This window comes from Watersipora subatra, chromosome 9, assembly GCF_963576615.1.
Source record: "Watersipora subatra chromosome 9, tzWatSuba1.1, whole genome shotgun sequence".
NCBI lineage: Eukaryota > Metazoa > Bryozoa > Gymnolaemata > Cheilostomatida > Watersiporidae > Watersipora > Watersipora subatra.
The window spans coordinates 41,727,127-41,747,786 of NC_088716.1; the positions used below are offsets into that span (position 1 = coordinate 41,727,127).

General features: G+C 35.4%; 1 protein-coding gene across 1 annotated transcript in view; it reads right to left on the reverse strand.

Moving 5' to 3' along the window:
- The window catches only part of LOC137403739 (U4/U6 small nuclear ribonucleoprotein Prp4-like), a 47,877-nt gene extending 43,674 nt beyond the window's left edge, over positions 1 to 4,203 (reverse strand). The window contains exons 1-3 of the mRNA XM_068089759.1: positions 4,021 to 4,203; positions 2,658 to 2,737; positions 90 to 287 (exon numbers count right to left, since the gene is read on the reverse strand). Coding sequence (XP_067945860.1) covers positions 90 to 287; positions 2,658 to 2,737; positions 4,021 to 4,174 — 432 coding nt within the window. The 5' untranslated portion in view covers positions 4,175 to 4,203. The remainder of the gene's footprint in view (positions 1 to 89; positions 288 to 2,657; positions 2,738 to 4,020) is intronic.
- Between the last annotated feature and the right edge of the window lie 16,457 nt (positions 4,204 to 20,660).

Below are 20,660 nucleotides of genomic sequence, written 5' to 3' on the forward strand. Positions count from 1 at the left end.
TTTTTCCATTGGGGTCTTTATACATGTATATTTGCCTGTCTACGGTTAACTAGCTGTTTGCTAAGCAGAAGCATATCTTTGATACTTACCTGCTCTTTCTTAATGGATTCTTGCTTTTTCTGTTGCTCTTCTTGCCTTGCCTGAATTTCTCCTTGACGGGAAAGAAGGTCCCTTAACCGTTCTCTCCGGTCAGCAGGTCCTTCACCAAAAAAACATATTGGTTCTTTCATTGACCTCAACTTAACCTTCACTTCAGCATCATCCGTTGGGACCGCAATATGACGCGCCTAAAATAATTAGACACGGCCGATAAAAAGCGGATAAGCTATTGGTTAACCACAAGTAATGCAAAGGACGCAAAAACAAAACATTTATATAAGAAATGAATGATGAAAGCTAAAGAGCCCTAACCAAATTTGACACCAGGCTGGTACGGGTTGCCATCTTTAACTCAGACAATGCGCAACAGAGACAAACCAAAGCATGCACCCAAACAATGCTTTCAAGAAACTTTCTTGACATATAAGTTTGTTTGTGCATGTTAAAAATGATAACATCAGTAAAGGATATTATAGACCCAGTGTGACTTAGCTGAATTATAGTGAACTTTTTTGTTGAACTAACAACAGACATCTTACTGTTTACCGCTAAGATGTCTGTCTTACCGGTTACTGGTTTGTTGAACGGGTAAACGATAATAAGTTGTTCGTTGAAATACAGATATACATGTATTTATAGGTAAATTGTAAAAATAACATAGCTCATTTATTATTACGTGGGCAAACACTCTAGAAAACTTTCATTTTGAAAATAATTACTTTGAGCAAAGAGAAGATTAATGAGCTAGCATCTAAAGGAGGCGGAAGGTGTCTGTCACATATTGGTACCAGTTGCATAACCTTGTAAATAATCACAACTGGTACTGCCAGCAGAGATGTGGGGGCTAGTTACAACCTGTTGTAAATATGAGGCGTATAGTAAGGGCCAAAATGAACAACTATACCAGCATGTTCAATTATGTTAATCTTTACAGTAGGAACTTCTATTGTAAAGTAGAATCAAGCATGAGTAGGTTTGAAGTTTGTGTTAGCGTTTTTGTTTGACGTTCATCAAATGTCTAAATGGAAGGCATTAGTAGTTATAGCAGTAGGTCAGAAACTTGACTAGTTCAAACAGAGTTCTAACAGGCAAATATGTAATTCTTACAGAAGATTCTAGCCATCCGACACTTATAGCAATTGTTCCACATTGTCACTCAACAACGCGAGTTCTACCGATTGGTCAGCAGAAATAATGAAGAGATTCGTTTTCAATCGATGGATTAAAGAAGACAGATCTGATATAAACAACGGCTGGCTTCATTAAGATCAAACCGTTTTTAATGCAAAAAAGTATCCAAAATACTTATGACCTGATCTGTGAAATACTCAAGTAAATAAATAATAATATCATTGCTCTTATGATGCTATAAACACATATATTTTTAAATCTCAACAAAGACTAAAATAGCAGAAATAGACCAACCCTATCTAGCTAGGGATATACATCATATCTCTTATAACTACAGTTATACTTTAAAACCAGATGACTACCCTGATGTAACACAAAATGATTGTGAAACATCAGATAATAATTACCTTTTTGAATGCAGTAAGTTTTGGGCACTTTAGTAGAAACATTAAACTTGATTCGAACTGCTAGATTTGATAACACAGTGACAGCTATCAATATGGTGTGTAATTATATTCATAGAATCCACTACTAATTTTCCAGTTCATCAGAGTAATGACAAGCCACAGAGTTCTACAGCAAATAGATAAAGATGCTACCGAGTGACCTATTTAACTGGATAGAATGAAAACAAATCATGAAGCTGCAGAGTCGATCATCAATTTAGGTTTATTCTATTTTGACTTGAAATGCTGATACCTACAGGGCATAAATACAAATAACAATATAATATATAATATAAATAATAAACATATAATAATATAATATACAAAAATGCACAGCCAAATTTGTTACTGAAACAACATGTGATATATATTTACGAAGGTGATAGCTACTTAGCACGCTAAAGCATGTATACGAGAATGAAAACCATTGCAAGTACATTAAGTCTTTGGAACAATTTCTCTTATAATCTGAAATGATTATAAATTAAATAACGCATAACCACAAAAGCCCTTGTAAAAATCATATACCGACTAAATGACAAATTAATCCTGTAATGAACATTTTACATAAACGTCGAAAGGCACTCATTTATCCACGATATTCAAGGTCAACAACAGATTGATACATATGTAGCTTGATTAAAAACACTCTGTTCTATCAAATAGCCAAAGTTTTACAACGTGAAAGAAATGTGTTAGAAACTTTGATATTGCTAAACTGTTAAACAGATAGAGTCCAATGGTATGTTATGTAAGTTTGCTTTCCCCCAGTTTATAAAATATGTTACTCAACATCTGCCAGTCACTTTAACTTAAAGCCTACATGTAAGAGCAAAATACACCTTTTATTATCCTGGATATCTATACAATATGCTTTTAAGCTGATATAAAAATAAACTTATTGTAGTTGCCTTCTCAATAAAAAGCTAAGCTAAAAGAAAGGACAACTATGTTATGAATAAAAATAGGAATAGAAATTACCCTTTTTCTACGCTCAAACTCGGCAAGCATGGCTTTGGTGCTATCGCTAGGCTCTCCACCAGTGATTTCCATTGTGTTTCCTGCCAAAGAACATAACTAGCAACATTCAATATCCAGATAATGCAACAAATTAGAATACTTTTACTAATTGGATAAATTCTACACATAAATATGAACAAGTAAAATGGAATATAGTGGACCCCGTCTTACGATACTGATTCATTCTTGTGTTGGCATCATAAGGCAGAAATCTTGTATAAAGGAGTAGAAAAACCCATAGCAAATATCTAATGCGAACACCCACTGGTAAAAATTATCCAAATTTTATATATGTGCTGAACATATTAAAAATTAGTAACAAAATAATATGTTAATTTTAGTAACTATAATTACCTACAGTAACTTTGCTGTATTCAGTGGTTATGATTGGCAATAAAATGTAACGTTGCAATGCATTAAGTGCAGGACGTACTATAGGGAGTTCTTACCTTCGAGGCAGAGATAATATAAACGTTGAACTCAACTTAAATGAATTTAGCTTACTAAACACATAATTAAAGCTAAGTTTTAGCATGTATTTTTAATTGTTTTACTGAACTTCAACTTTTTCATCGGCTAAAATTTTTCCCTTATATGTTTCCAGTTTCGTTTTCACAATAACTAATAACAAATAACACCGAACTGAGCGAGATCAAGCATCGTATCGCTTCCATTCGTTGTTAGAGGGATTTCAGAGAATAGTACTGCTATACTACTGCTGAATTTCAATTTCGAGAGAAGTTTTTGTTGATTAAGTATGATGAAAAATATTGTGCATCATGCGAAAAATCATTGTGTTCTACATGTACATCGTAGAGCGAAAAAATCGTATAACAGGGTCAATGTAACCCGACGACGCACTGTATACAACTTGTTTGGTCTGCGTTAAAACTATTAAGAATTTTTTCTGCAAAAAATCTTGTGGTTCCATGACATAGTAAAAACAAATATCAGTGTAAAAATATATAACGAAGTTAGCTTATTCAGATGGACGACAACATTCTGTTTTAAAGTAGTAGCGGTAGAAAGTATGTCACCTAAGAATTGAACAGGGAGGCCATGCTAAGTTAGCAGACTGATGAAAACTGACTTGAACAAATGCACTTATAAAGAGAAGCAGCCATGATTTTACATTGTTATCCAGAATACAGCTGTGTACAACTTCTGCATAACATTAAAGCATTACATCCAGAACTCATAGTGTATTCACGATTTAAAAAATGGTGGATGAAAGAAATACCACAGTGAAGAAATGCATTTCAGCAAAATTGCTATGTTAGACAATCATTGTCTAAAGAAAATAAATGGCCTGTAGAATACTCACCATCACTGACATTTATATTGCCTGCATCTATTCCAGTCTGTATTAAGGAGTCTGTGTTTCTCCCATGTCTTTTCATGTGTTCTTCAAGAGTGCCATGATGAACAAGTTTCTGCCGCTTAGGGACAAGTGTTATATCATCATCCGAGTCCGACATGGTGCTCTCCTCATTCACACGTACATATATATATCTGTATATATATATAAGATTAATTTAGGTTACCGATCCTTTCTTTATTCAAACATGGCAATTACAAACAATAATTATACATATAAGACTGAAATGAGCAATGATTGTGACAGGCAAACTCTTAATCTTGGAGCTGTATGCTGTTGGAACAAAACTTAAAGTCAGAGTTCTCTACTACTGATAAAAATGAGCACTCGGTTTTTGTTGCTGAACTTTACAAATAGGTACATGTGAACAAGTGAAAATGGAATACAGAACTTTTTGGGTCTTTGTTTACACTGACAACACTTTGACCACCTTAATACATGTAATTCATTCAATTGATGTGCTGGGTTGCAAAAATGATTTAAAAAAAAGGACTAATACAGTTACCCAACTACCATTTAAAATAATTCGTACAACAGTCAGATATTGCAGTAGCATAACATATGAAAAACAAACAGTTGCAGTAGGTTTCTTGTTTTAGGTCAAACTAACACTAGTATCAACATATGAAATGAGGATATCAGTTTTGGCATGGGTTTTTGGCAAGAGTACACCAAGCGGGCGTAATAGAAAATAATGTGTGTACTCATTGAATGCGGGAAAACTTATTGAAATGTGAAATAATGTGAAACTATGTACAGTCAAACATGGATAACTCGTCCACGGATAGCTCATAGCTAACATGGCTAACATAGCTTCATAGATAACACATGGTTAATTCGAACGGTTTCTTTGGTCCGTTCCCACGTAATGATAAATTGCTATAGATAACTCGAACTCAACACTGTTAACTCGAACTGTTTTTTGCCCAACGGCTTCCGAAACGGTTGTTACCGCTTTAGAAAATCATTTTGTTCCAAGCCATAGAGGTAAACCTCAACTTTTCGTAATTCATAAGCGTCGTTATTACCACCATCGGCAAAATATTTTGTCAACGACTTTTCTAAAGGTTTGGTGAAATTTGATTTATACCAAACATCCGCTTAGCGATTGCCCTTCGTAAGCAAGGTAAAGTTTGTTTGTTTGTGAATATTATTTATTGAGGTTTTCATGAGAAAATAGTGTTTTGTTGACCTCATAGTTAAAAGTGAGGTAATCTTTGCATAGACTTCAACCAAAATCGGCAAAATTGATCGTGGGTAAAACGTTCAAAAGAAAAAGATGTCTTTTCTTTTGAGCATTTCAACAACGATCAAGTTTTGCCAATGCCAATCTAAAAAACGTCCTGGCATAACATCACCTCAAACAACAAACCAATCTCAAATGAGAGAAAAATTTCTATACTTTTTGATAAAAAACGTTTTAAACTTTACATTAGAAGCATTTAATTTGAAGCAAGCCATTTTTGCTTTTGATTTATATTATAGTTTGTATATGTACATGTATCTACTAATAAATAAGTAAATACATGGACTTGTGACAGTGCTCTGATAACTTGAACGCTCTGATAATTTGAACACTTTCGCTCGGTCCCGTGAAGTTCGAGTTATCCATGTTTGACTGTATATGGAAATTAACTCTTATATGAAGATAATGAAACATTAGTCAACTTTTAATATTGGCGGGGTAATGTGACAGACTAGACGCTGACCAGGTGTAGTTTGGCTCATAGCCCGCTAATTCTTCTCAGGAGAAAACAAGACACAACTATACTTGCTTTGCAAAAATCTTTTATCATGATTGGTACAGCAACAAACAATAGCGAAACGCAAACACTCTACTGTGCAAGCCATCACTACGAAAACTCAAATCAGTTACCATGTCAGTTACTTGTTTGAGAGGCCATGTTCAGTTCAGAGCCATCCCACGCACATATTCTAAAGCCGTTGAGCACTCATCAACCATTCAATTATAATTTCACTGTATACAGAACCAAAGAAGTGTGTTTGCTCAAAGACTTTTGTTAAAGAATAAGCTGTAAAGTTGATGGTTTGTGTTCACTGTCATTATTGCTTCATGTAACATTGTTTTTTTTTATCTTACTCGCATTTTTACGTAGCCCATTAGTTGTTCTCATTTTTAGTTTTTACCAGCATTGCATAAAATAAAAGGAACTTGTGCTCACTACTAAAAGTCTAATGGAAGCGCAAGCAGTGAACAGCAGCAGCAGACTTGTTACTTCAACTGCCAGTACTCCTCTATGTCCAAGATAAAATGTTAATAAAATTTAGGTGCATGGCATTGTGAATAATCTGAAAGTCCGTTAAGTCCGTTAAAATAAGATCTTTATCTGTATGTTTATTTTACATATGCCATTAACAGGTTGTCTGCCCAACCATTGGTTTTAAAAAAAAGTTCAGCTGTTTTGCAAAAAAATAGTCATCAGTGCCATAAGGTTGAAAAATGTTTGGCAGCTTAGGACTGATGGTGTTAAGCTTCCCTGGCAGGTTACTTTCTCACTGTGATGATGAGACTGCTATAGAGCTTTTAAACAAGTTCTAGCATTATTATAAAAAATTCGATGGGCTGGTATATGAAAATGTTTAAGACTATGAAAATATATCAAATGCTGTTTGGCTATTTACCCACATTTACAGCATACCTATAAACTATAACAAATGTACACAAGGTAAAATGTAGGACCAGTGATATTGAAATGAAATTGTAGCGAGCCATTAATCTAGCAGTGAGGATAAAACCTGATAATGTATGTGTATTGAGCTAGAATGTGCAGTGTTACATGCATGTAGAAGTATGTGTATAATTTTTACAGACATGAATCAACCCATCGCAGAAGTTGTCATTCAAAGTTGAAATACCGAGGCATTTTTATTTTCTAATCACAAAGAGCTTGGGTTAGTCATTTCACAGTTTTACCTACAGTTATTTATATTGAAGGATGATATTCAGTATCTTTACTTTTAACTAAGCTCTTTTTTATTCAGTTTAAAACTTCTTTCAGCGGTTTCAAATGTACATTACAAAAATTAATGCCTTCACATATATACATTTTGTTGAACCTAAATAAGCAACCATTAAATCAATAGGTCTCACTCATGATTTGCTTTCCATAATACGTTGTGATTTATTATTCTCGTCAATGTTCTCAACAGGTCTACAGCATCATATCGCTACATATGCATAATTTAAGCTATGGTTAAAATTACTTGGCTATTTTGTATTAGTATAAATAAACGATATTTTGACCTATGCATGCTATTAAACCTGTAATTATCGTAATTATACACGAAAAACAAAATAGTTAAGCAATACGTAAGACAAAATCACCGCCTTTTTTTAAATACGTATACTCGTGAAAATTGGTTTCCTATAAATATTAGGCCTATGATGATAACACGCTCATGAATTATTTAGATTATGCAAAAAATAATAAGAAATGAGGAATTCAGCAGCTTCATCGTGTAGTATGAATGAGACTTTAGCTTATATACTGTATAAGCTAAAGGTAATGCAATTGCAAACGCGACAGATCGCGTCAATTCTAAAACAGCGCGTTGAACGATTCTTCGAAGGCTGATGACTGAAAGACTGTGGTCCACGTTTATACTAAGATACGTGTTATTGAACGTTTTGTTAAATAATGGCCCTCAGGCGTAACTGCAAAGCCTTGACCGTTGGTTAGTCGCAGAGAATATATCGCGTAATTAGCAATGGCTCCTTTTCGCCAACTACCGTCCAATCACATTCTGCGATTAGAACGCAGACGATCAGAAAGTGGAAAAGTGTAAAAAATTCTATCTCGTGCACATCCGATGATCAGAGTCTTATAGTTTCACAGCTTGTGGAGCTCTTCGGCTCTAGGGAACATGACGCGTCGGCGAGCTCAAACATTACGTCCTAAGTCTGTGGTAACAAGTATAAACAGATTTTTCTTACATGTTATTGTGCAACCATGAACTTTAATTGTTTACCTGCTTAACTTAGTTGGCCAATTCGTTTGTATTGTTGTGTATAAGTATTAGCAAAAGCAGATAGCATAATAGAGAAACGCCTAAACACTGGAGACACGCAATATTACAATGAACATGACAACTTATACAATTGAGGACCTACAATAAAGACAGTCATCACATACTGATCTACAATCAGCTTAGAAACCTCCTGTGGAAGTAGCTCATGAGGAAAGGGACATCAATTGATATGCCAGAAAACCATTGAAAGATATCATGCAAGACAATTAAAGTTAGTCATCATTTCCAATAATTACACTCCCATGACTTACTTAAGACAAGTTCACTCAATTGCTAGCCCTCTGCAACATAAAGAACAGAACCGAAGCTTTTAAACACCTTCTCACAGGCTAACAGAGACATCTATAAAAGAGAACAGTCCCAACGACTCAGCCTTTCTGTCTACCGATCTATCTCTCTCAAGACCCGCTGAGGCTCCCTCCGCCTTCTGAGGCGCGCTCCTCTGCCTCTAGAGCCTCGCCTCTCTATCTTTTTCCCACTCTATGGAGCCTCCTTCTCCATCATCAGCTGATTCGCTTTTACTTCCTTATCTCAACTACCGAGCCTCTCTACCTAAGAACTGCCATGACTCTCATCTGACTATTGAAACTCACAGCCGTACGGATCGAGCAAGTAAACATGGACAACGTTTGAGTAAGGGTGTAACTTTTATTAGCTGTTTTGTCATTAGCTAACCTTTTGTCATTAATACTGTTGTTTAGAATTTTGTTAGTGGTGTATTTCAATTGTTGGACTTACAAAATAAAGAATTAACATTTACTGGTAAATATCAGTATTGCTTACGACAGCTTAACACCTTTACTTGGACCTGAACCAGTAATAAGCAAATTAGTTTTCACGTGTCAAAGCAAAAGTACACAAACTAAACATAGTCAAAATAGAATGAAATGACAAAGCAATTTCAACATCGATGTTGTGCGTGGCTTTGAATTAGTTATGCATAACATAATTTCTTCACATCCACCCATAACAGTATCATCATCCTGATAAACCCACTCCTCCAAGTCACTATGCGTGTTACATGTAGGAAGCCCTGTCGTTACCGTATCTATCCCTGTAGGGTAACTCCTGTGGCTGGGTTAGCCTTTGGAGATGGAAAAGTTTTTTAGAGGAGAATATAGAAAAAATGGTTATAAATTCTATATCTAAAACTCCAATACTCAATGAAACATTTGAGTGAAACATTGAATTTTTTGTTGCGTCAGCATTTATATGCAGAGGTGTCTAATTTTTTTAGAGTGGGGGCCATTATGTAAAGTCAAACCTAGGCTTGGGGCCACACATAGCTGCTATGTATATCGCAAATAATTGATTTACCATAATTTTATATATTGCTAAACATGATTCCATCCATCATGTGTAATTTTCATTCTCCACAGTCAATATATTTATTTTAACTACATGTAATTACAAAAAAACAAATACATCAATCTATTGGCTTTAACTACGTGTAATTACAAAATCGCAAATGCGTCAAAATATTGGTTTTAAATACATATACATGTAATTACAAAAAGCATATGAATATGAAATTTATGTGCAGTGTCCTTGTTGAAGAAATATTGTGGTGCTAAGTTTTCACTGGTAATGGTACTGAGCATACTACTCTCAGTGAGCCACTTGGTACTGCTTCTCTCGTACAATCCTGTCTAAGTCAGGTTTAAGTCTGAAAAAGAAATTCTGAGCTGCTGAGCTAGATGCTCATCGGTTAGTCCGGTGCGATATTTGCTTTTGGTATGCTTCATGCGACTGAAAAACTGCTCACATAAGTAGGTAGAGCCGAAGGGGCTGACCATTCGAAAAGCATGTTTATGTAGAGCTGGATATGTGCCAGCTGGAAAGAAATCATGATAAAACTCTATGAGTTCGTGGCTGAGATGTTGTTGTTTGAGACATTCGTTAATCTGCAAGTCAATGAGCTCCATCTGTTACTCGGCTGGTTCACTGCTAGGGTTGACAGAAAATGGATCGGCAAATATTTTTATGTTCTTTTCAGTTTCTGCAAACTGAAAAAATCTCGCAAATTCAGCTTATAGAGCTGACACGATGTTGGTGTATTGCTCAGAGTTGACTTTAATGCATTGGCCATTCTGATGACGCTCTGACAGAGCTTTGAAGTGAGCATAATTCTCCTCTCGGAGTTGCTGCTCCTACAGCTCAAGCTTTGTCCTGAATGCAGTGATGTATCTCCAGAGTTGAGATATGTCCTGTTTCTTTCCCTGTAGCTGAAGGTTCACTACTGACATATGCTCTGCGATATCAGCTAGAAATGCCAAATCGGAGATCCAGAATTGATCTTTGAACTCATCACACTCATGACCCTTGTTCTCATGAATAAATCAATCTCTGGTAGCAGACTAAAACTTTTGCAGTGTTTTAGCGCTGCTGAACCACTTGACTACAGTAATATGCTACATCTTTGTATTCAAATTCTATTTCCTCAAGCATAATTTTAAATTGTCGACGGTTCAATGCTTGCGATCGAATAAAGTTAAACGTGGATACAACCAGACCCATAACATGATCCATCCTCAGAGTTTGAGCTGCTAAGTTTTCTTGATGTATGACACAATGGTACACTACAAGAGGAACAATCCCAGCAGTGAGAGCTGAGCAAAAGACCTATTAGTCCAGTGTTTTTCCCTGCCATTGCAGGTGCTCCATCAGTACAAATGCCAGACATCTTCAGCAGTGGTAGGCCTAACTCAGCAAGTTCTTTTAATAAACTCTCATAGACATCTTTTCCAGTTGTTGTGCCATGAAGACTACTCATTGTTAGGAAATCCTCAGTAAAGTTGAACTCATTATTAAAGCCTGTATCATAATTTCAAGCTGGGAAGTGTCAGACAGATCTATGCTCTCATCTAATGTTAAAGATGTGGTTGCGTCAAACTTGAGTTGATTTTAAAAGAAAGCATTTTTTTCTCTATCAGTTGATATGTTGTTTGTTGTATTAGGCGATCTCATTGCCAAGATATTTGAAGATTAAAATCAAAAAAATCTGATCATGGTAAAAACGCTCAGACCAAAAAAACATGCCCAGACTTGCCCAAAATGATGTCACGCGTGATTTATCTGTCAATATATCTCATATTCACATCGTCTATTTGCGATAAAAGTCTAGTCCTACCCGGCTCTATTGGCATATATTTTATTTTGTATTTGCTCATGTTGGTTAGAATAAAATTTTAAACCCCGCTACAGATACATTATTATGAATGTTTCAAAGGCCTCAATTAACGAAAATTGAAAATTTTTCTTACTCACTTTCTCCAAATGCTGTGTAAACATTTGAGTACCGACTACCAATTCTAACGGTCTACAGTAATTCTGTCAAGCAAACTATGTAGAATAAGGTCTTTGTATCAGCACAGTTCCGCCGTTACCCATACTAACGATATACAGCCTCCCAAAAGCCCCGCCCACATTATGTTCGTCGCCTATCCTTGGGGCGGGGCTGTATATCATTGTCCACACCGAAAACTAGTTTCTTACTACCATAAGTAAAATAAGCAAGCTGCGTCTTTGAAAAGAGTATACATAGGGATAGAGTTTCAAGGATGAGAAGTCTGCTGCAAACTGGATTTGAACTCACATTCTCCAGTTCTGCGGACATCCATATACCGTATCTAATTCACTACAATATTCTGCAAATCATGTTTTGCATTGTCTTCAACAATATAATTTTATTATATAATTTTTACAATCAAAAAAGTTTTCATCTCGGCATAAAGCTTTTATTAAAAATATTCATCAAGTCGTGGCCACTCACAAATAGTTTTAGCTGATACAATAAGACAAATTCATCTATTGCAACAAACTCAAACAAAACATCATGGTTTATGCAGCACACAGTCAAGTCTCTCTTTCCCCTTTATGGCAGTTTCCACACTGACAAAGCTGCTTCGGCTGGTGGGACGACATAAACATCCTGTAATCAGTGAAACAAATGCAATAAATATATGTCATTCATAGATATGTCACTCTAAAGCGTATCTACTGAAAGTTTTCAAATTGGGAATTTGATAGATTGCGAGTGTAAATTTAAAAACGAATAAATGTTTAACAAAGGCACAAGTACGCCAAGCCAACGATTCGAAGCTTTGGTTCTGGAAGTTGAATATTTGCATTGATCAATCGATTTTCTTCACTTTCTACAAGTGAAAAGTGAACATCTAATGTCAAATCATAAATCTAATTTACGAGATAAAACTGCCACAGAAAATTTGAAGCAAATGTAGCTAGGTGAACCGATAAAAAAATATAAAACGATGATTAGTGATAGCAAAAAGTTATAATTTTATTAATTAGTACATGTATTAATGAATTCATACTAAAATATCACCTTTAGTATATTCATCAATCTAAGCCATTGTATAGCTAGATGCTAAAGATTAAAAAGAAGCCGTCAAAAACTCACTGTACCTATGTATCACGCACGCGCAGGAAATTACATTTTAGCCTCAAACAGGGAAATATAATCTGAATGTAAACTCAACAGGAAACTCTATAGGAGACTCAAAGTAAAAGATAAATTTACCTCCATTCTCCGATCTTCCTCCGTAGAACTTTAACTACCTGATGCCAAGAAAACTCGGAGTCACCTTCGCAGTAACTTTACAGCAATTTCTACAATTATGTTGTTCGCCAATAAAACGTGTCGATCGAATAATTCATTAAAGTACCAATGTTAATTAATTTAGTAAATATCGATGTTCATGCGATTTAATAATAGATTAAAATCCCTAAATTTGAGAGATCACAGACAACGCGTTTTACGAGTGATAACATTTATTACGGCCTATATAAAGATTTCGTGATGATGATTGGCTAAGGAAACGACCTCATATTTATCACTCGTGGTTTCTTTTTAGATGTATTGCTTGTGACGTCACGAAAGAAGCACCCGCTGGAACGTGAGCTTTTTAAAAGAGGGCCTCATTCAAATGCATATATCTCTGGACAGAGTTGGTCTACAAAGACGAAAATGGCATCAAATTGTAGCTGATGTTTTAGCCTTTTATGGGTCTTAATTTCATTCAATCGAATTTTTTGACGCAACCACATTTTTGAGCTGAAATAAACAAAGTTTCATTGTATGCTTTCGTTGTACGCTCAATGTCCTTACTCAGATTTTCCACTTTTCTTGCAATGGTGTTTCTTGACAGAGCAACACTTTCTAAATTGCTCTTTTTATCACGGCAGAATTGTTCCACAAACACTCCCAGTGCCTAAAACTAATAAAGCAAGGTTAAAATAAATGTAAGTGATAGTTACTAAAATATAATGACAATGGCAAACCACACCAGCTTTTGTTGAAATTTTTATTTTAGCTTTAGGTATATCTGGCTACCCAAAGAGTTATAACTTGCCTCTGTCTTCTAAGGTCTACAACTCCACGCCTATAGTTGTTTTATGCAACTCTTATCTGACAAATTTAAAAAAATACCTACCTTCCTAGCAAATTCTCCATGTTGAAATGGTAGTTGTTGTTGACTAATTAGTTGAGTTATAGGGAGTCTGCATTTTGTGGCTTTTTTCACTAATCTCTGCATATCTTGTAAAATTTTGCTGCTGTTGCTGCAGATTGGATGATAGTGAGTCGTATTTCTCCAGTCTGTCACGACCTGAGTATTGCTCATATGAGCTATGACGAGTTGTATAATGCCGCCTCATGTTGTACTCTTTGAGCACAGCAATTAACTGCATATTACTAGATTGTTTGGCTCTCTTCGTGGTATTTGATAAAATATTGCAATTTCCAACTGCTATTAAATACTCTTCTGTCAACCTTCCTGCGTGTGGCCATAATTGTAACGGGCAATACGTATTGAGCTCGCATCCAGCAAGCTGCAAAACATTTCCCAGCTCAGATTAGGGATTCCTGTTTGAGATGTTCAATCAGCTAATAGAAATAAAGGCTGTAAGGGAATTTCTAAAAAGCAGATAAGGAATTTGAAATGTTCAGTAATATTAGTTGGTACATTTTAATGCGCACTACCCATAGCTGCGGTGTTCGCTAAATATAACTTAAGAACAAAGATAAACTGGTAAAAAAATTTTATATGCTGGCCTTCGGGGGACACAAAAAACCAAGCCTCAGCCCAGGTGCGGCCTCAGGGCCGCTTGTTGGACATGTCTGGTTTATAGTATGCCTTCTGTTGTTGCGTCTAGTAAAATATTGAAAATTGGTTTTTGTGAACCGATTAAAATCAACTTTTAGATCTTAAGATTACATTTTGCTCAAAGTGCGCAGGTCTTTCAAACCCTCTGTGTTCAAAGGTTTGTCAGTCTCCACTTATCATTTTAAAAGAAACATCAAGGTTACTAAAGCCACATGTCAATCTAAAAGCCTTACAGTTAACTTTCTCCAGGTCTTTAACTAAATATTAAAGATCTGGGTTTCATATCTTTGATGCGTACTCTATTATTGGCAAGCTAATGTTAAAATAAGCCGTTCTCTTTGCTAGAAAAGAAGTGTCTTTAAGGGCATGCATGAGCACAAAAAGTATGACATTTAACTACTGAGCAATATTGTTTACATGCATGGTAAAATCTATAGAGCTGCACAAACACACGCCCACGTAAACAAAATTGTCAGAAGATCGTAGGGGGTATGGCCTCAAGTTTGTAGGTAAAATTCATGTTAGCTGGATACATGGATGTAGAGAAGCATTTGTTGCAGTTAAATTTTAGGTGCCAAGTAAAAGCTTGGCAACTCAAATTTAACGTCCAGTCTGACACATTTCCACAATTTTAATAATTCAAAAAATAAAATCACCAAAGGTGCTCTGGAGCATGCCAAACAGTGATTAGTAGCCCTGCCTGATATATTAGAAAGGGACAACACAAACAAGCAGGAGGACAAAAATGTCAACAACAGGCTTTTTACTCACAATTCATCCAGAATGTACTCTATGCTCAGAGATGAATCAAAGTCTTCTGCTCGATATTTCTAAACTAGATTTTAGAAAAACATCTTAAAATAAGAGTCTGCTATTAGTATCAGTGCTGCATAGTTGAAAGGGCTCAAAAACAAGCATGCCATTATCATGTCACGGAAACCACTAATAGGTGACAAAGACATCAAAAGCAGGGTGCTGTGCATGAAGAACTGGACTGCCTCTGGGCTAGACTTGATCCAACCATGCTGGTTAAAGCTAATGTCACCTCATACCATGATGGCAAGTCATACTTGGTGTCAAATAGGTCAAGGCGATCATCCAGAATGATTCAGTATGTGGCGAACTGTACTGGTAATAAAAGACTAGTAAAAGGTAGTTTTTCTTCAACTATTTACCCATCAGCCGCTTACCAACTGCTAGATGGTAATGTCACGACTTGTTGTTACTAACAAACTGAAAAAGTGCATTGGCCCATATATGACTGGTGCTCGAAAAAGTGTTAGCCATAACATCCCAAGTGCCAAGCACCAACTTGAGGTAAAAAGCAGAAGACATACAAATCTGGCAGTAGCTTAGATTGATTGTAAGGCAGCGTATGACTCAGCTCCTCATTCTTGAGTTTCTTGGAACCTCTTCAACTTGGATGCCAAAAAATGAAAGTAATATAGGCTTGCCAATTTGCTTTACAAAAGACTTTAGGGAGGACATCTGAGTGCCCTTCGAACTTGAGAAGTAAATTGACAATTCTGAAAAAAGGGCTATGTGGCCAAGACAGATGGCCTCAAATTGTTTACAGATATCATCAAGAATGCAGAAGAAAGATAACGATATTTGAGTATTACTCAGAGTAGGACTAACCATGACTTTGAGGTCTATCAAAGCATTTTCGACAGATCCTTAAGCGTCAACTTAATGCTAAAGGTCTAGTGTTTGACTGGCATCATAAAATAAAAAAGCAATATAGCAAGTAGCAAGCTACTAACTATGCATAGCGCTTTCTACCCAAAGAAATACTTATTTACATATTACGTACATATTACATACTTATTTAAGTATTTACCCTACAGGATGAAAATATTCGTTGGTTGAAAAAGTTCGCGATTTCGCGAACTGTAATTTCCGCGAATTATTAAATTCCGTGAATAATTAGTTCTATTTTTAATCACAAGGGAGAATAACTACTGCATCAAATTAAAAACTAGTCGCTAGGCTAGTTTTTAATATAAATACTAAACGTAGTTGAGTTCCAAAACATTTTTAAAATCATTGCCTGGGCTTTGAGCTAACACCATTGCCAATGCATCACATTTATTTACTAAATTATTCAAGGTTGTCACAAGATATGCAGAATGGCGTCATCGCAAAAATCGCCGCTAGGCAGAAGTACTAAACGTAGCCGAGTTACAAAACTTCTTTAAAATCATCGCCGGGCTTCGAGTTTTATTGCCACTGCATCAAACTTTACAAAATTATTCAAGATTTTTACAAGTTATTCGGCATGGCTTCGTCATCGCAAAAAAATCTCTCCTAGTCTTTTTACATTGAAATCAACTCCATCAATCTCTAATACTGAAGTTGAGGACGATCATGATTCTGATCTGGACATTATGGTATGTATTTGATTTGCAGTGCAGATACATTTTTCCATAATTAACTGCATTAGTTGATTCTTTTATTTAAAAACTGATCGCTTTCATTAAATACTTCAGCTATTGTTTTTGTACTTCCGTAACACTTATTAATATATTTTCTTTTTTGTGTTTACTGCAGATTGAGAATGAAACAACCCCAGGGCTGATACTCTGAAAGAAACACCCACCTGGATAGGCCCAGACTTGGATCTTGTACCCCCCAATCACCTGGTTGGTCAATTTGAATTTGGATAATGTACCCCCAATCACCTGGTTGGTCAATTTGAAATACACCCCCTAAACACTGGGAGTTTTATAGAGGGCGCCCAGGTTCCAAGCCCCGCAAAACATCTAATATGATTCATGTATTACTAAAGCAGAAACAAGCTACAAACAAAATTCCCAATTTCATTTAAATATGTTTTTATTTCGGATTTTTTGTTTGTTCATTATGGCAAAAACGATCGTTTTTTCTTCTGAAAATGGCTTATTTTTTGTTGCAAACATAGACCAATACATTGTAGCTTACTATTGGTAAAAAAATTAAACAAAAAAAGCAATTAGCTAACCATAAATCAATTTATAAAAACCGTTCGTGTGGCGACATAATAGTCACTCTGTTCACTAGCGTCAGTATCGCAAAACGACAAAGATGTTGCTATGCCTGCAAAAGGGTTAATAAAACTGATTCCAAACATCAACCATCAGATCATCATCTTCATTTACAAAGGAAAACATAATGAATATCAATCAAAGAAATATCATTCATTCTGAGTACATTGCTAAAGGGTTGCTAAGATGATGCAGTGTTGACTGTCTCTTTTCCCTTACTTTCTCGTCAGCAAGCATGCAGATTTTAATGCAAGCTGCATTAAAATGAGGACTGTGGAATTTCGGTGCAATTTATTGGTATTACTTTGGCTGAATAAAACCTTAATAAACATGGGCCCTTTTACTGGCTTGGCTGTGGAATCCCCCCTAAATTAGCAAATTCACTGACAGTGCCCCATGGTCTGAAAACCCCCCCTAAAACGTGATTTTGGGCTGAACCTAATGGGCCTTTTGAGGGGGAATATCAGCCCTGGGGAAACAACCTACTCTGATTACGAAAACTAGAGACAAGTACTAATATTCATCAAGGCAGGAATATTGGCAGAGAAGCAACCAGTCAAGCTAGACCCCTTCATCGACAACAACTCCTTGATATCGCTGCAGCAAACATGATTAAATTATCCCACGACCAAATGAGCGGATGCGAAGTTTGGGAGTTTTTATGATAAATGCATGTGCACACAACTTACGAAAATTATTCAGCAACAATGAGACAAACCTTTGTTTGAAAATTTCATCAACAAATTTAACCATCGTTTTGTAGATTAGTTAAAGTATAATAACGATACAAAACACATATAGGCCTATTTAAATATGTTACCAAGTCTTTGTAAATTATCGAAATTCTCTCAAACCTTACCCATCTGATCAGATTATACACAAATAGATAGATTTATTAGGACGAAACTCGTCACAAAATGCTTGAAAAGCTTGGTTTAATAAAAGTTAAGACCGGAAATTGAAACGGCGGGCGACAGAGAATAGAACGATTAAGTGATGCGCATTTTGCGAAAAAATAACGTGCACATTTCACCAGTCTATAGCATTGTCGAATTGCCGAAGGTTTCTTTCACTGACGTAGGAGTACTGAAATCGTTTCATCTTTGCCGATTTCAAAGTATCTGACTTTTTAGAAACATTCGAGTACTTTGGTATTCTAACTGATGTCCAACGCAGTGTAAGTACAGGGAATCACGATGATATTTTTTCTCATGGTTCTAATGAGATTATTACAATAATTAATTATTAGTTTGGATGACTACAGAACAATGACTACGTAGTACAGATTTTCTAAAAATCTATATAAATATCACAACTTCGTGATATTGTTAGCTATGACGTTTTGAAATGTAAACAAAATTGTGCATTGGTTTTATATTATTACTATATTAATAATATTGGTTATTCTAATAATATCAGTGCATTTTACTTCTAATATTGGCCAATATTGCATTTCTCTTTTTGCAGGAGAGATATAAACATATAATCTTTTCCTTTCATTATTGCTATTTGTTGTATATAATAACACCCACACCCAGTACATTACAGCTACCATTGCAGTTATCCTATTAGACTGCTAATATTGCATTTCTCAACCATCAGTACCCTTTCTTTTTTCCAATATCACTTTGGTCGTGAGCTGTATGACAGTGGAATTTCTAGAAATTGAAACGTTTGGTAGTTTCTCTCGCACACTAAAACAAATAATGAAGCGGTAGGGATGGAAAAAATAAATATTGCGTTTTACCAAAGAACCAAAGTAAAATTCAACTAATCTAGTAAATGTGAAAAACTCATTACTTACTACAAATTGTTGGTTCATCAAAGGCCTCCAAATCTATGAATATTCGTGAAAACCTCCGAACGCAGCAAAAAATCTATAGCTTAGCACGGTCGTCCCGTACGTTTAGTTGTAAGCTAAATAGAAAACGAAACACGCAATGTGCGCATGCTTAGGATTAACTCTATTGCTAGACGTAATAGAGTTAACTCTTCATAGAGAGTGACAGTTTTCAGCCGCGAATAAATTAGTCCGCGAATATGCATGAAATGGCAATTTTCACGAAATATAACTCCGCGAATAAATTCATCCCGTAGGGTACATAAAATAGTACTAGGCTCCAGATAAACTTTTGTAAGCAAGTGACTTATTTGAATATTAATGTAGTGCAAGTGTAGAAACCAAACAGTCAATGGCTGTCACATCAGTATGAAAGACTTGCGTTTGAGACTTGAAAACAGAGTCACTTGGAGGAGAAAATGGAACAAAACAAAATGGCAAATTAGAATGAGAGCTCTACCTCATGCGAAGTAAGTGCCTATACACAATGCTCCTGAAAAACTAGCAATATGTGTAGAAGTGATCTACTCAAACATACATGTAGGTAGCAACATAGTTGACTGTTTGAGAAAAAATCTTTTAGCTAAATATGTTGCTGACAGAATCGACTCATTTGTGTTATCTTTTCGAGTTTTTCTTGCATCTTACATATACATTTGTTAACAAATTTTATCATTCTCTCAGTGGTTTCTTCGGTAACAGTACATAGGACTAAAGTCTGGAGAGAAGGACAACAGAGTTATTTGAAAGAGAGTCTAAAGTGGAGCATTATGACAAGATAGAAACTGAGTAAGTTTGGTGTATCATATGAGCAACACGACACCCTTTTTAATATTGTTAAATTAGGACAGACTATGATCTGTCTTTATTGCCATATTTGTTCTTGCCATACGTATAATAGTGAGCAAAATATTCATGCCCATCCTACAATCGAACTCTCCAAACAAAGTTAAATTGTTCCGAAGTCTGCTTCATGTGTTGAAACAAATAATCCTATTAAAATAAATCTATTCCATAATCCGAAAGCCTACATATAATTAGCCTATAATTTAAGTCTAGATATAGAACCAAATGCTGCAAATAATTAAAAATAACATTAAAACAAGTATAGTGTATAAAACTGACTTTAAAAACTAAATTATGTATCAGAATATAACTAAAATAATAAAGTAATAATAGAAAAAGAAGTTATTGTCAATTCATTTTAGAGATGTAGGTTAGATGGTAAAGGTAGTGATAGAAATAAGTTAGATTACCGTATGCATGTTTAATATTAATATCTTTGATTTTTTGAGTGAATTTTCTCTTGCTTCTTCGTTTTATTTTAAAAGCTGTACTGTTTTGATTGCTTCTTCGTTTTATTTTAAAAGCTGTACTGTTTTGAAATGCTTACAATGTCGTATGTTGGAAATTGCTTCAGGTTTCAAGTAAAGTATTTACTGAAATGTTACGTTCTAGGTTAGCAAATTCATATGTTGAGACGATCATAAGTACTGGTGTGACAGCACAGTGAAATGTTTGGTTCATCTGTCTGAACTGACCTATGGG